Source organism: Neoarius graeffei, chromosome 28 (genome assembly GCF_027579695.1).
Source record: "Neoarius graeffei isolate fNeoGra1 chromosome 28, fNeoGra1.pri, whole genome shotgun sequence".
Lineage (NCBI taxonomy): Eukaryota > Metazoa > Chordata > Actinopteri > Siluriformes > Ariidae > Neoarius > Neoarius graeffei.
Genome location: NC_083596.1, coordinates 7,573,511 through 7,591,102, shown reverse-complemented (window position 1 = coordinate 7,591,102; position 17,592 = coordinate 7,573,511). Strand labels below are relative to the sequence as shown.

At 44.1% G+C, this 17,592-nt stretch overlaps 1 protein-coding gene across 1 annotated transcript in view; it reads left to right on the top strand.

Annotated features, from left to right (window-relative positions):
- The window catches only part of dcc (DCC netrin 1 receptor), a 638,603-nt gene that overhangs the window by 332,157 nt on the left and 288,854 nt on the right, over positions 1 to 17,592 (top strand). The window contains exons 6-7 of the mRNA XM_060912655.1: positions 6,870 to 7,024; positions 7,259 to 7,379. Coding sequence (XP_060768638.1) covers positions 6,870 to 7,024; positions 7,259 to 7,379 — 276 coding nt within the window. The remainder of the gene's footprint in view (positions 1 to 6,869; positions 7,025 to 7,258; positions 7,380 to 17,592) is intronic.

Genomic DNA, 17,592 nt, shown 5'->3' with positions numbered 1-17,592 from the left:
GTTTTATCGGATCAGGTTCAGGTTTGGAAAAATGGCTCCAGAAGCAACCTCAGCGATACGGATAAACCCAGGCCTGGGCTATAGGGATCGTTATCGGTCTGGTGTGAGCTCCGACCACATAAACTGTAGGGGACAGAGTTATTTATAGTTGTAGTTATCAGTATTGTGGGACCGGGCCTTTAGACTCCTAGCCATGGATGGCTGTGGGATCATCAGGATTCGAGCTCAAGATCTCTGGGTGATAATACGAGCATTTTTCTGTTGCGTCACTCAGGAGCCTAAAAATGTAAATTTATTAAATGCACCACAGAAACAAATAGTTTAATGTGACGTGGATCTAATTCACATGTACAAAATTCAGATTCAAATATTTTTGGCAGCTTCCAAGCTCCATGGGACCTTCTAACATGAGCATTTGGCGACGAAGGAATTGTTGGGGTGCACTTTAATTTAAGGGGCATCTGTCTATCTATTTGTTCATGGAATCATCTAATCAGCCAATCATGTGGCAACAGTGCAATGCATAAAATTATGCAGATACAGTTTCAGGTAACGTTCACACCAAACGTAAGAAAGGTGAACAAATGCTGTCTCAGTGATTTTAACTGTGGCAGGATTGTGTTGGTGCCAGACAAGCTGGTTTGAGTATTTCTATAACTGCTGATCTCTTGGGATTTTCAATCACAGCAGTCTCTAGAGTTTACTCGGAGTGCTACCATAAAGGAAAAAAGATCCAGTGAGCGGCAGTTCTGCACGGAAACACCTTGGAAGGTCAATGGAGAATGGCAAAAAGGCTACAGTAACTCAGATAACCACTCCGTACAATTGTGTTGAGCAGACAAGCATCTCAGAATGCAACCCGTCAAACCTTGAGGTAGATGGGCTTCAACAGCAGAAGACCACATCAGGTTCCAAATCTGTCAGCCAGGAATAGAAAGCTGAGGCTGCATTGGGCACAGGCTCACTAAGATTGGACAGTTGAAGACTGGGGAAAAACATAGCCTGGTCTGATGAATCTTGATTTCTGTTGAGGTTCACAGATGGTAGGGTCAGAATTCAGCACCAACAGCATCAATCCATGGACCCAGCCTGTCTTGTGTTAATAGTCCAGACTGGTGGAGGTGGTGTAATGGTATGGGGAATGTTTTCTTGGCACACTTTGGGCTTGTTAATACCAATCTGTCATTGCTTAAATGCCCCAGCCGATTTGAGTATTGGTGCTGACCATGTGCATCCCTTCATGGCCACAACTTACCATTTTCTAATGACTACTTCCTGCATGATAATGCACCATGTCGCAAAACAAAAGTCGTCTCAAACTGGATTCATGAACATGACAACAAGTTCCATGTTCTTGGGTTCTTCAGTGGCCTTCCCAGTCACCAGATCTGAATCCAGCAGAACACCTTTGAGATGTGGTAGAACAGGAGATTCACAGCATGAAAGTTCACCTGAACAATCTGTAGGAATTGCAGTCATGATGGAATCATGTCAACATGGAGCAGAATCCCAACCCCAACAACAATTCCAACATGTTGTGGAATCCATGACCTGAAGAATTGAGGCTGCTTTGAGAGCAAAGAGAGGCCCTACCCAATATTAGTATAGTGTTCCTAATTTAAAAGAAGACAAGAAGAAGACATGAAGAAGAACTGAAAAGGAAAAGGGAAATAGGTTGCATGTAGCAGGGACTGATCCAGCCCAAGCATCTGTCAGATGCACATTTGCAGAAATATTTTCACTAATGTTACCAGATTGCTATGGAGTTCACAGGGGCGTAGAGCACGCCAAGGCCTTTCTGAAGAGAGCAGTCATGGCCCGCTACGACTGCAGCTCGGCCTGCTATTCACCCCTGAACCCCCACGAGAGCACTGCTCGCTGAAAACTTTAATATGAGCCCTGGCTCCAGCTGCACGTACACACAGGGATTTAAAGCAGATACGTAGAGCCTTTATTTTTAAATACATTTCTGAGTGGATAGTATCTCCATCCTTGACTCTTGTATGCTGCATAAATGGGAATAAAAAAAATATATATTTTTGGGAGTTAAAATCGACCGCAAATTGGCATTCAAGCTGCCCCGCTGAGCCAGCCAGCCCTGAGTGCGTGACGTCACAGCGGGAACCGGTTTTAAGGCCGAGGCCTTTTACAGCTATAGACTAAAGTCATATAAATAATTTATGGTGAAAGTAAGAAATACCGTGACCGACTCGTTCAAATAAGACTGATTTGACTTCATTGATTGTGGGTTGACTCTCATTAAAACAGGATGGGTGTTATAACTTATGCAACATACATGTACATGCATGCATTTTCACTGATAAAACGTAAAAGGGTAATTAAATAATCAGATGAACTGAGACAATCACATTCTGAAGCAAATTAAATAATCTTATACCGCTAACTTAAACACACAACACAAGTTACATGTATTAATCTAAATGCAGGTAAACAACGTGTTTTTTTTTTTTTTTAATCCAAATGAGAGTCGGAGCTTACCCGTCTGTGTTCTCGCTTCCTGAAGGCCGATTGTTTTTGAAACAATCTGACTTTCAGTTGTTCGTTCAGTTCTCCGTTCATTCACTTCTTCCACGTAAGGGCGAGATGGCAGCAACATCCAGTTTAGAAATCAGACTGGTTCACTCTTTCACTTTTCTTCATACTGTGTATTCGGCCATTACTGCTCGGCTCAGGCAATTACTAAAACCCGGGACGGAACGGGATGTCACTGGTTTTAGCAACAACTGCGGGGAGGTCACTGCCCGAGCGATATGTCCCGTCCCGTTCTGTCCCGGGTTTTAGCAACAACCCTCGGCTCACTCCGGGAGGACTGGTGCATTTATTTAAAAAATAATAATAAATAAATAAATACTTTCCTTTTCTTGTAGTTTTCTTTTCCTTTAATTGTTGGTACTGCACCCTCTTTCAATACGGGCTTATAGCCAACACTCCTTAACAGATCAGAGGTCTCGTACGAGTCTTCAGTAAAATGTGCAGCGCAGAGGAGAGACCGCTTCGTAGGCGCCCAATGTGCCCGTGAACTTCTCGCAAAACGCGTCCAAATCTTTGCAGTTTGAACATTCTTGGACCATGAATGCAACGTAAATCCACCTTCTGTTGTGTTGCTGCACCCGCCAAAAACACATCTACGTGGCATGGCGATAAATTAGCTCAAAATGGAGGATCGGAGTTGCAGTCAGCTCTGTGTTTTAGTATAGCGGAAATAGCGATGAGACCGATAGACTGCTGTGGCGTTACGGACACCAAGGTCATTCACTCAGACCGCTACCTATCTAACTCACTTTAATCGTAAAAATTACTATATTAGATTTATTGTTAACGCTTAAAACTATTCCTGTGCCCTTCTTGAGGTCTCAAGGCATTTATAAACGAAAGTGAGGACATGGCTGTGCGTATATAACTCGGCCACCAAAAGTCTTAGCCCCGCCAAACTTTACAGGCACCTCCCTCTCCCTTTGAAACAGCCCAGGCCTGGCCTGCTATGACTACGGCTCTGCCTGTTATTTGCAGCAAATTTTGATCTCTTTCTGGAGGATTTTATTGGTTTGACCGAGATTCTTTGTCTCAGGTCACGCTATACAAAGCATCGTGAGAATACAAGTAATTAGATCAGGTAAGCATCACCGCTTACCACAGTTGGTCGGATCCTGAACCACTGGTCTGTTGGTTGAGTGTGGCTATAGCCCATGTAGCCAGCTAGCGGTAAAGTAAACAAACGCCCTGTGACCGATGCCAAGTGGTGCAAATATATTTCTGACCGATTTACGTGCGTTGGTTGCATCGGTCTGGATCCGTCCCTGTGTCGTACACGAGTCCATTAGATAAAACGAACGATGATGAAGATGGCAAGTTTAGCATGCTAGTAAAAACTGTGTGTAATCAGCTTGACCACACCTCTTTTTTAATGACTAATCACAGACTTGGTCATGTGCAAAGCCCAAAGCATTAGTCTTAGTTTCTCTGCAATTACGCGAGCCGAACATCATCTCTACATAAAATCTATTGAGGGCTTTACGCAACAATTACTTTGTAATTCCGTGTTTCATCCTTAATGGAGCACTTCATAAAATATAAGTGCTTAAGTACATCATAAAAAATTAATACAGCAAATACAGAATCTACACAACACATCATTTCATAAATCACTGCAGTTAAACCTTCATAACAATCTATTGGGATGAACATTGTTATATTTTTCATTAAGTGCTACGACGCACAGACGGCCATTGCTTTACCGCCAGGCGTGTCCGTGGGCATTCGGCCAGAACTATCAGAGAACTCTCAGAACTGTGTGTGAAGATAAATATGCCAGTGCTGTTTTGGCTGATGTGCGTTAGAAGATGGCAGGTTCTGCTCCGAGCTGTATCCATTATCATACACAATGTCACTGATGCTAACCTGGATGCCGTCCTGAAACCTCCAAGCTTTCTGCATTTTTTAAAATACATGTTTTAGCTGAACAACATTTGGGATACTGTATTTTAGTAACACGAATGGAACACCAGTAGCAGCTTCCATCCATCCATCCATCCATCCATCCATCTATTATCCAGGGTCGTGATTTCTGGGGACGGATTTCTGTCCCAATTGCTTTGTTTGAAAGAACTCGTCACTCCACGCAAAACTTAGTCATTGTTTTGTCAAATTTTTTGCTAACGAGTTACTAATTAGACCAAATGAACAAATTTTCCAGGCCTCACACTAGAATTGTATCTCCTCTCTGATTTCTCATCCGATTTCAGTTCTGATCGATGTTTTGGGTTGATCTTCGCTTGAGGAACAAAACTTGGTCATTTGTTTGTTGATTTTTCTTGTAAACAATTTGTTTACAGCTTTTTTTCCCCGGCTGACTACGGGCAAAAGGCGGGGTACACCCTGGACAAGTCGCCAGGTCATCACAGGGCTGACACATAGACACAGACAACCATTCACACTCACATTCACACCTACGCTCAATTTAGACCCCGTCCACACGTAGCCGGGTATCTGCTAAATCGAAGATATTTTTCTACGTTTTGGCCTGTCATCCACATGAAAACACATCAAAAACGAATATTTTAAAAAACTCCGGGCAAAGTGAAGATTTTTGAAAAAACTCCGTGTATGCCTTTTCGTGTAGACAGAGATAACCGGAGGTTTGCGTTTTAGAACGTCACAATCTGCGCCAAAAAAATGACAACAAATCTGCCCTGACGTCAAACGTGCGACCTTTGTTTACTGCAGAAGCCAGATTAAGCATGGACAAAGAGTAATGGATCGGAGTAGTGCCTTGAAAGCGTTAATTATTGTGTAGGTGCTATTTACATGTTTAATTTTAGAAGCCCAACTACTGATAAGTTTCCCAATCAACGTTTTCTTGCGTCTTTTGACGTTTATACTCCAAAATTGTGTTTAGAAGCAACTCTGTCTCCGAGTCTGTCCAGACGAACGAACTTGGCGTCATGTTTTATGTTTAGGCGGGAGTGACGCCAACAGAGGGCTATTCTGATGTGATTAGGGGGTAGGATTTGGGGAAATAATGCCATCTACAGGTTTGGAATGCTTATGAATGTGATTGAAAACGCAGATGTTCGATTATGTGTGGAAGGGATTTTTTTCGAAGACGAGGTGGTGTGGATAAAACATTTTTATAAACGGAGGGGGGGGAATGTTCGGTTTTAAAAATACCCGGCTACGTGTGTACATGGCCTTAGAGTCACCAGTTAACCTAACCTGCATGTCTTTGGACTGTGGGGGAAACCGGAGCACCCGGAGGAAACCCACGCGGAGAACATGCAAACTCCACACAGAAAGGCCCTCGCCGGCCACGGGGCTCGAACCCGGACCTTCTTGCTGTGAGGCGACAGCGCTAACCACTACACCACCGTCGCGTCCGTTGTCCACAGTTCAGTTAAATCGTATCTCCTCTGTCAATTCTGTACGGATTTCTGTCCCAATTTGCTTTGTTTGAAAGAACTCATCACTCCACACAAAACTTAGTCATTGTTTTGTCAAATTTTTTGCTAACGAGTTACTAATTAGGCCAAATGAACAAATTTTCCAGGCCTCACACTAGAACTGTATCTCCTCTCTGATTTCTCATCCGATTTCAGTTCTGATCGATGTTTTGGGTTGATCTTCCCTTGAGGAACGAAACTTGGTCATTTGTTTGTTGATTTTTCTTGTAAACGATTTGTTTACGGCTTTTTTTCCCCAGTTAAATCGTATCTCCTCCGTCAGTCCTCAATGGATTTCAGTTCTGATTGTTTTATTTGAAAGAACTCGACCTTCTGCACAAAACTTGCTCATTGGATTGTCAATTTTTTTTACTAACAAACTGCTAATTAGGTCAACTTAATGAGTTTTGGGACTTCTCATTAGAATTATATGTCAACTTCAGTCCTGATCGATGTTTTGGGTACAGTAGGTCTTCCCTTAAGCAACAAAACTTGGTCGTTTGTTTGTTGATCTTCCTGTTGTAAACCTCTCTCAGTTCTCAATGGATTTTATTTGAAAGAACTCGACCTTCTGCACAAAACTTGCTCATTGTACCGTCAATATTTTTTCGAACAAATTCGTGCCCAGGTCAACTTAGACGTTTCCTTCTGACTAGAATTGTATCTCTTCTCTCATTTATCATGCGAATTCAGTTCTGATTGTTGTTTCGGGTCGATCTTCTTCCCTCGAGGAATAAAATTTAGTCCTTTGTTGATTTTCTTGTTGTAAACAGTTAGTCGTGGAGGTTGGTCCTCTCTCACATCATCACATTTCAGTTCTGTTTGATGTTTTGGTCGTCAGGGTGGTTTTGATGCCAGGCCAGATGAGCTGCTACGTCCTTGACATTCTGGTTTGTATTTTTTTTTTTCCAGCACCACCCCAGTTCTTGAACTACCCTTCCAACACGTACGCGTACGAGAGCTCGGACATCGAGATGGAGTGTGCGGTGACTGGTAACCCTCAGCCCACTGTGCGCTGGATGAAGAATGGAGAAGCAGTCATCCCTAGTGACTACTTCCAGATTGTGGTGAGGACAATATGACAAGACGAATATCGATAACGTAAAACCTTTTTGCGAAAAATCTAATTTGCATACATCTCTGCGATTTGGTTGATTTAGCCATGAAATGTGTAAAGCAGAAATTCTAACTCGATTTGTATGTTTAATTTTCTCTAATACAGACTTGGTCTACTTCAGTGTTTCCAAATTCTGATCTACAAGCTGTGGTTAATGTTTTTTTTCTCTCTCTCTGAATTTCAGGATGGTGGGAACCTGCAGATTTTGGGCCTGGTGCGTTCAGATGAAGGATTCTACCAGTGTGTGGCAGAGAACGAAGCAGGCAACGCCCTGGCAATGGCCCAACTTATACTCCTCGAGCTCGGTGAGAGACTGCGATTATTCTGTTGTGTTGGCTTCGATGTTGCCCGAGTGCACTGATCTAGGACCAGTTTATAATCCCAAAATACTCCAGTCTGGCTATTAATAGATCTTAAACTGTTGCCAGATCAGCGGCCAGTGGCAGCTGTTAGCAGCACGCTGATTAGTTGTTGTTACTGTCACTCTGCAGTGTGTCATTATCACCAGTATCCATTTGCGCGCACACACACACACACACACACTCATGGCCTGCACTTAGTGTCAGCAGATAGCAGTCAGTGAAACAGGGTGCTGTGCAGATGTTTAGTAGTTATGAGGCAGATGTAGGAAGCAGTTTGAAGCGTGTAAATGTGCACACCTATGTTGTGTATATTCATGGGAAAAGAATTTCAGTTGTGCAGATGAGTGGTCTGATCACTAGTGGCGACGTCTGCCTCGTCTTCTGAGACGATACAGTGTACGTCTCAATTTGTACTCAGTCATGTGATGTTTAAACAATTTTCTTACATTTCTTTACTGAGACTAATAGAGGCCACGCCTCTGAGCCTGTGACTGACTGGCAGAGGCCACACCTCCTAGGCTGTGACTGACTGGCAGAGGCCACACCTCCTAGCCTGTGACTGACTGGCAGAGGCCACACCTCCTACCTTGTAACTGACTGGCAGAGGCCACACCTCATAATACATGACTGACTCATAGAGGCCACACCTCCTACCCTGTGACTGATTCATAGGGGCGATACCTCCTTCCTGTGACTGACTGACTGACTTACTGACTGGGAGAGGCCACACCTCCTACCCTGTGACTGACTGGGAGAGGCCACACCTCCTACCCTGTGACTGACTGATGGCCCTTTTCCACTACCCTTTTTCAGCTCACTTCAGCTCGCTTCAGCTCACTTCAGCCCGACACGGCTCGCGTTTCGACTACCAAAAACCAGCACGACTCAGCTCGTTTCAGCCCTGCTTAGCCCCTAAAACTCGCACCGTTTTGGAGTGGGGCTGAAGCGAGCCAAGCCGTGCCGAGTGAGGTTGGGGGCGTGAGCAGACACTCCCCTGTGCACTGATTGGTGAGGAGGAGTGTCCTCACATGCCCACACACGCCCCGCGAGCGCGCTGGGATCTGTAAACACCGCAAACCCAGAAGAAGAAGAATTACGAATTACGAGAATTTCTGAAGCCTTATGCGCCTCGCCTCATCTATACGCTCTTGCCAGTATCTGTCCGCGTTGTCGGTGACAACAAGCCACAGCACCAAGACCAGCAACACTAACGACTCCATGTCCTCCATGTTTATTGTTTACTCTCCGGGTCGTGAGACTACCACTTAAAAGCTCACTGAATCAGTGACATACAGAGCATCGTGGACGAGTTCGCGGAGCGCAAGGCTCGTCGTATGCCCTTCAAATAATGCGCGCAGTAGGCTATTGATGTTTTATTATGAGCCATGTACAGTATGTCGCCTAATGTTTTTTTGTTTCTGAGTTACATGTTCGTTTGAAGGACTTAATGTACAAAATAACATACTTGCACCCCGTAGTGTTGAAATTGGTAAACACAGTGCATTCAGTGAGGTTTGCACCGCCCTCCTTTTATTTCTGACTCTTCCTGTCACCGTTGCAACCTCTGAGCGCTCATTCGTATGCCCTTCAAATAATGTGCGCAGTATAGGCTATTGATGTTTTATTATGAGCCATGTACAGTATCCTAATGTTTTTTGTTTCTGAGTTACATGTTCGTTTGAAGGACTTGATGTACTAAATAACATAGTTGCACCCGGTAGTGTTGAAATTGGTAAACACCGCAGTTGCGGACATTTTGTAGCCTAAAATGATGTTATGATGAGCTTTAATAAAGGGCCCGGTCATTTGCCCCGCCCCCGGCCCGGCTCTGACTTGTTCCGCCACTGTCACTGATGTCACTGTTTGCGCTGCTTAACGACATCACGTGACGTCCACCCACTTTCGCTAACTCCACCCAATGTGTCCACCCACTTCCAGCCAGCACGGTTCAGCGCGGTTGTAGTCGAAATGCAACTCCAACAGCCCCGCTCAGCCCGACTCAGCTCGACTCAGCACCGCACGGCTCAGCCGCGTTTGTAGTGGAAAAGCGGCATTATAGGGGCCATACCTCCTACCGTGTGACTGACTCATAGGGGCCACGCCTCCTCCCTGTGACTGTCTCATTGGGGCCATACCTCCTACCCTGTGACTGACTCATAGAGGCCACGCCTCCTCCCTGTGACTGTCTCATTGGGGCCATACCTCCTACTGTGTGACTGACTCATAGGGGCCACGCCTCCTCCCTGTGACTGTCTCATTGGGGCCATACCTCCTACCCTGTGACTGACTCATAGGGGCCACGCCTCCTCCCTGTGACTGTCTCATTGGGGCCATACCTCCTACCCTGTGACTGACTCATAGAGGCCACGCCTCCTCCCTGTGACTGACTGGCAGAAACCACACCTCCTTCACTGACAGGAACAATAGCTGTAGATGAAGGAAGCCAGTGAAAGACATGAAAACAGCATATATTTAATGTATAATTTTAGGACTATCAGAAACATCCCTGAAGAGAGTGTGCGCGTGTGTGTGTGTGTGTATGAGAATTGGTGTTCAGAAGCCAGAGTCTGCCTCCATATATCAAAACACACTCACAGCAGATTACACACTCCCTGTGTGATCTTGTTTGTTGATTCAGTTTCTCAGACCTCATGCAGTGCTCTGATGTGTCTCTCCACCACACACCCTTCCCAAAGCTTAGCGTCTGCACTTTCATGCCTCTCTCCAGTGTTTGATCAGTTCCCCACGGTCAAATTGCTAAAGAAAAGATCAGTCGTTAACTGTCAACTCCTCGGCTTCCAACAAGGTCCTTTCTACTCCAACCGCCCTGAGACCTCGGGGATGAAACAGACGCTAAAAGACAAGAAAACTTGGAAAAAAAAAAAACTTTGTCCCATTTCCACTCTTTGTGGTCTATCTGTGTGCTCAAGGCTTTTAAGTTTGCTGTATTAGCCGCTAACACGTAGCAGCTGGCAAATTATCTTAGGGATCCTAAATGCTATTTCAGGCCGAATCCCGAGTTATAAAATATTTTCAGAAAATCAATAAAGCTAAATAAAACTCAACAAGGTGTTACTGAGAATGAGGCTTTGTACGACTGAAGCGATGGACCATTATTGATTTTGATGCTGATTATTATCTAGCTGAGACGAGGAGGAAAACTTATCGTAATGCAGATCTTAATTCTGTGGGTGTGTATCGATGTTTTCCCAATGCATGTGTGTGTGAGAGAGAGAGAGACAGTGGCGTTGGATTAGAGTTTAATGTTAGATAAGGCAGTGTGTTTCTACAGTCCGACACGAGGAGTAATAAAAACCAAAAGCGACGTTGGTTAACATAGCCGTGAGATAGTGCGTGTGATGTATGTATATATATATATATATATATATATATATATATATATATATATATATATATATATATACACACAACCCAGATTCCAAAAACGTTGGGACAAAGTACAAATTGTAAATAAAAACGCAATGCAATGATGTGGAAGTTTCAAAATTCCATATTTTATTCAGAATAGAACATAGATGACATATCAAATGTTTAAACTGAGAAAATGTATCATTTAAAGAGAAAAATTAGGTGATTTTAAATTTCATGACAACAACACATCTCAAAAAAGTTGGGACAAGGCCATGTTTCCCACTGTGAGACATCCCCTTTTCTCTTTACAACAGTCTGTAAACGTCTGGGGACTGAGGAGACAAGTTGCTCAAGTTTAGGGATAGGAATGTTAACCCATTCTTGTCTAATGTAGGATTCTAGTTGCTCAACTGTCTTAGGTCTTTTTTGTCGTATCTTCCGTTTTATGATGCGCCAAATGTTTTCTATGGGTGAAAGATCTGGACTGCAGGCTGGCCAGTTCAGTACCCGGACCCTTCTTCTACGCAGCCATGATGCTGTAATTGATGCAGTATGTGGTTTGGCATTGTCATGTTGGAAAATGCAAGGTCTTCCCTGAAAGAGACGTCGTCTGGATGGGAGCATATGTTGCTCTAGAACCTGGATATACCTTTCAGCATTGATGGTGTCTTTCCAGATGCGTAAGCTGCCCATGCCACACGCACTAATGCAACCCCATACCATCAGAGATGCAGGCTTCTGAACTGAGCGCTGATGACAACTTGGGTCGTCCTTCTCCTCTTTAGTCCGAATGACACGGCGTCCCTGATTTCCATAAAGAACTTCACATTTTGATTCGTCTGACCACAGAACAGTTTTCCACTTTGCCACAGTCCATTTTAAATGAGCCTTGGCCCAGAGAAGACGTCTATGTTCTATTGTGAATACAATATCAGTTTTTGAGATTTGTAAATTATTGCATTCCATTTTTATTTACAATTTGTACTTTGTCCCAAGTTTTTTGGAATCGGGGTTGTATTTATGATTAAAGTATTGATGTGTGATATGTTTATATATAGGGTTTTTTTTTACATTCTGCGATTTATACAGTGTACGTTTGTACAGTGTATGAGCTCATTAATATTCGTTATATTCAAATCCTTGACTGAAGTTACGTAATTGAAACATGTGTACGTGAGCACACACACTGTGAAGTGTGTGTAGGCCATCAGCAGTGAATTTCCTCCTCACGGCTCCTCAGCTCTCTCTCACTCTCTCTTTCCCACCCCTTTATCGCGGCTGAAAATGAATTCTAACCACGCGTCAATCAGAATCGCTCCTCAGCAAGCCGCTTAACACAAGCTGACCAGGATTTTTCATTAAATCCATTTTAGGAATAAATGAGAGCCAATTAGAGGAGCATGGGGACAGCGCAGTGACGGCGCTAATCAGTCTCTGGGAAAGGAAGGATTATACTGCGGATTTTTTTTTTCCTTCTCACTTTTTAATCACAGCTCAGACGATGTGTTACGGCTCCCCACGGTGACGTGCACAGATGGCAGCTGAGCACAGTCAGGGTCGAAACCCACAGCCACTGCTGGGCAACCGGGCGTTGAGTCACCATGGCGTCGCTAAGGGAGAGGCTCAGGGGTGGTGGCGGTGACAGATGCCATCGGCCAATCATTGGCTTCCTGGGGGGGGCGGCTTATTACCAGGGAGGGGTGGAGGGGGTAGAGATGCCAGTCATCACACTGGCTCTTTCCCAGGGGGAGAAGTGAAATGAGTACCACACACACACACACACACACACACACACACACACACACACACACACACACACACACACACACGTCTGTTTCAAGAGCCGCACTCCTGCTGTTTTCCAACAAAGGCACAATAGAGTTAAGGATCACAGCCTCCATTAAGTTGAATTGTAAACCTGATGGACGCACAAAGCCTGCGTTCAATGAGCTCTCACCGGCTCGAGTGTTAACTCAATCCCTCCCGTGCTAATTACAATACACAGGAGAGGAAAAGTGAGCAAAATATCCCTGAAATCACTGCGCAAACTAGAATACAAGCCTGAAGATAACAGACGACGGGTGTAACGACAGCATGATGCACATCATTCAGAGATGACCTCTGCACACTGAAAAAATGACGTGTTAAAAAAACCCTGAAATGAACGAGACTCTCTGAACATTTTGTTCATATATATTTATAAGCAAAAAAAAAAAAAAAAGGAAAACTAGCTTCCTGGTGGCGCTCGTCAGTGAATAATTTGGATGCTTTCCCAGTTTTTAGTATTAAAAAGCAAAAAGGGTTCAGGTCCAGCAGTAAAAGTGAGAACTGGTGACATTAAGGAGATGGGAATGGGGTGGAGGTTATTTAATTTATATCAGCAATAAATAATTGGTCACAAGAAGCAAGAAAAGTTTGACCTATATGGGAGCGAATCCAAATTGTTGCTTTAGACTTGGCTTTGGAGTTTGCATGTTCTCCCCGTGTCTGCGTGGGTTTCCTCTGGGTGCTCCGGTTTCCCCCACAGTCCAAAGACATGCAGGTTAGGTTAACTGGTGACTCTAAATTGACCGTAGGTGTGAATGTGAGTGTGAATGGTTGTCTGTGTCTATGGCCAAGTTTACATTAGACCGTATCTGTCTCGTTTTCTTCGCGGATGCACTGTCCGTTTACATTAAAACGCCTGGAAACGCCGGGAAACGGGAATCCGCCAGGGTCCACGTATTCAATCCAGATCGTGTCTGGTCCGGTGCTGTGTAAACATTGAGAATACGCGGATACGCTGTGCTGAGCTCTAGCTGGCGTCGTCATTGGACAACGTCACTGTGACATCCACCTTCCTGATTCGCTGGCGTTGGTCATGTGACGCGACTGCTGAAAAACGGCGCGGACTTCCGCCTTGTATCACCTTTCATTAAAGAGTATAAAAGTATGAAAATACTGCAAATACTGATGCAAATACTGCCCATTGTGTAGTTATGATTGTCTTTAGGCTTGCCATCCTTCCACTTGCAAGTGGTAAGTGATATGCGCTGGGATCACACACACAGCGGCTCAGTCCCGAATCACTGCTCGTGCGCTATACTCGCGCGCTCTGTGAGCTGCGCAGGGCCGGAGTGCGCACCCTCCAGAGGGCACTCGCTGTTCAGGGCGGAGTGATTTGGAGCGCAGGATGCCTGCGGAGCCGAACGTATCCGTGTATTGGCGTTGCTGTGTGCATGCGAATCGTTTTAAAAACGTTAATCTGATGATCCGCTGATACGGTCTAATGTAAACCCCACCTATGTGTCAGCCCTGTGATGACCTGGCGACTTGTCCAGGGTGTACCCCGCCTTTCGCCCGTAGTCAGCTGGGATAGGCTCCAGCTTGCCTGCGACCCTGTAGAACAGGATAAAGCGGCTACAGATAATGAGATGAGATGAGACTTGGCTTTCGAGTCTGAACGGTTCGAGTCTGAATGCTAAAAAATGTCCTCAAACTCAAAGCCGTTGTTTGGGTGTTAAATCAGAGGAAATATGATTTTGTTGTCCATGTGTGGTTTTTTTTTTAATGTGACACGGTGCTAGTCATGGGATTTGAACTCCTAACCTTCCAGTTATTACCTCGCCCGGGACAGAGTCCACCAGGGGGCGAGGTATTGTTTTTGGTCGGGTTTGTTTGTTTTTTGGCTAATGATATTATGGGAAAACCGCTGGATCAATCTTCATGAAACTTTCAGGATCGATGGACAACGTTTTGAGGGTCATCTGGTCAAGGTCACAGTGACCAAAAAGTTAAAAGACAAAAAGGAAAAGAAAAAAAGCTCTGAGCTCAGACTGCAGGAGCGCTGCATCAGAAAGAGTCCTCCCACAAACACGCTGATTGGATCACTACCTGCCTCATTTGCATACACTGTGCTGTCATTGGATGGTTTCTTGGTCATTTACATACACAAAGGAAGGAAGTTTGGCCACGCCCACTTTTAAACCCCATTGATAAAAACTTCCCCGCTCTGTTGATTTATTATAATAAATATACACTACCGTTCAAAAGTTTGGGGTCACTTTGAAATGTCCTTATTTTTGAAAGAAAAGCACTGTTCTTTTCAATGAAGATCACTTTAAACTAATCAGAAATCCACTCTATACATTGCTAATGTGCTAAATGACTATTCTAGCTGCAAATGTCTGGTTTTTGGTGCAATATCTCCATAGGTGTATAGAGGCCCATTTCCAGCAACTCTCACTCCAGTGTTCTAATGGTACAATGTGTTTGCTCATTGCCTCAGAAGGCTAATGGATGATTAGAAAACCCTTGTACAATCATGTTAGCACAGCTGAAAACAGTTGAGCTCTTTAGAGAAGCTATAAAACTGACCTTCCTTTGAGCAGATTGAGGCTACGTTTACATTAGACTGTATCTGTCTCGTTTTCTTCGCGGATGCACTGTCCGTTTACATTAAACCCCCTGGAAAAGCCAGGAAACGGGAATCCGCCAGCGTCCACGTATTCAATCTAGATCGTATCTGGTCCGGTGCTGTGTAAACATTCAGAATACGCGAATACGCTGTGCTGAGCTCTAGCTGGCGTCTCATTGGACAACGTCACTGTGACATCCACCTTCCTGATTCGCTGGCGTTGGTCATGTGATGCGACTGCTGAAAAACGGCGCGGACTTCCGCCTTGTATCACCTTTCATTAAAGAGTATAAAAAGTATGAAAATACTGCAAATACTGATGCAAATACTGCCCATTGTGTAGTTATGATTGTCTTTAGGCTTGCCATTCTTCCACTTGCAAGTGGTAAGTGATATGCGCTGGGATCTCACACACAGCGGCTCAGTCCCGAATCGTGGCTTGTGCACTTCACTCGCGCGCTCTGTGAGCTGCGCAGGGCCGGAGCGCGCACCCTCCAGAGGGCACTCGCTGTTCAGGGCGGAGTGATTTGGAGTGCAGGATGCCTGCGGAGCCGAGCGTATCCGCGTATTGGCGTTGCTATGTGCACGGCTAACGGTTTTAGTGTAAACGCGAATCGTTTTAAGAACATTAATCTGATGATCCGCTGATTCGACGTAATGTAAATGTAGCCTGAGTTTCTGGAGCATCACATTTGTGGGGTCGATTAAATGCTCAAAATGGCCAGAAAAATGTCTCGGCTATATTTTCTATTCATTTTACAACTTATGGTGGTAAATAAAAGTGTGACTTTTCATGGAAAACACAAAATTGTCTGGGTGACCCCAAACTTTTGAACGGTAGTGTAAATTATAAATAAATGGACGAGATTAAAGAAATCGCTTTCAGACATGTTTAGCTTATTACAGAGGGAAAGTGCGTTCCACTGAGCTCTAGCGCCGGGCCATTTCCGGGAAATAAGAGTTTGGGTCATGGCGACAGTGTGTGTATGTCAGCCTCGGTTCGGAGGTTTCAGTTTCGAAAACTGTAAGAGGTAAGAGTCGAATAATATAAAGTACAGACACTTGGCATATTTTACGTCCGTGATTTTTAAATTGTTCATTTTTGGATTACGCTTCATTTTTGTGGCTACTGCATCATAGAGTAAATATATATATGCGATGTTTACTGTATGGACATGGGATCAGAAAACTATTTTATTTATAAGCAGTAGCTACATGGACCCATTGGGTACCTATTTTTTTCACGATATCTTCCTTGATATTCATCATAAGTGCAAGCGGGCGAGGTTTGTTTTCCCTGGCAACACTTGTTCTGGGATATTTTTAGTACGCTTGTTATTTAACAAAGAAAAAATGCCTCGTTGATGACGTTGTAGTTTTCTGAGAGGTCGTGATTTTTGTTAACTTTCATTTCTCCACCATGGGAAAGTCTTCAGGATGGAGGCGTTTGAACTTTCCAGTTTCTCAGTAACTCAGTAACGAGCTGCGTTTTTGTTTTTTTTTTCTTAAACATCTGGTTAAACATCTGATCAAGACAAAGAGCAACCGAGAGGCTGGCGAGGGAAAGACTGTTTGCAGCTGCTATAATGCATAATTACATTACACAACACTGAATGTAACTATAAATAGATAAAAAGTATGACATGCGGGACATTTGCTGTGGAAGAATGAAAGACTTCAGAATGCACTGTTAGAGGACGGTGATCAAATTCATGGGTGCAGATCCCGGGGGGATGGGGGGGACATGACCCCCCCCAATTTCTGAAAAACATGAATTGTCCCCCCCAATAAAAATCCCCTAAATTATTCAAAATTGTACAAACAAATGTATTTTCAGACAAATGATTCCCTGTGCAGTACTTTTTGAATGATGTGGCGAGCCTCTACGAAGTTGTGATTTATGGTTGCATGGTATGAGTTGCATACGGGCAAAAAAAAAAAAAAAAAATCACTTTTGTGTCCCCCCCAATCCTGACATCGGATCTGCACCCCTGATCAAATTTACGATGACGAACATAACTTCATCACGCCTCCCTGTCGTTGATGAGCTTCCTGTAGTTGCACACCTCCAATCCTTTGTGTACAAAATAGTGTCGCGTTTGCATCGGCCGCCATGTTGGATGATCTGCAAATCCAAAATGGCATCTCGTGCGAACAATAACTGTAATGCATCTCCGACTTTCCAGAAATATTATGATTCTCTGGAGTCCTCCGCCATGTCAAGATTCAGAGAAAAGGTTGAATTTTGTGGCTTTGACCCGAATATGTTAAAGCCGTCCGATTATACAGAGGATTGAGCCTCGTTACCACTGATTGAATACACTGATATCAGCTTCAACGATCTCATTCTACAAAAAAAAAGTGCAGAAGTCAAACAGAGTTACTGGA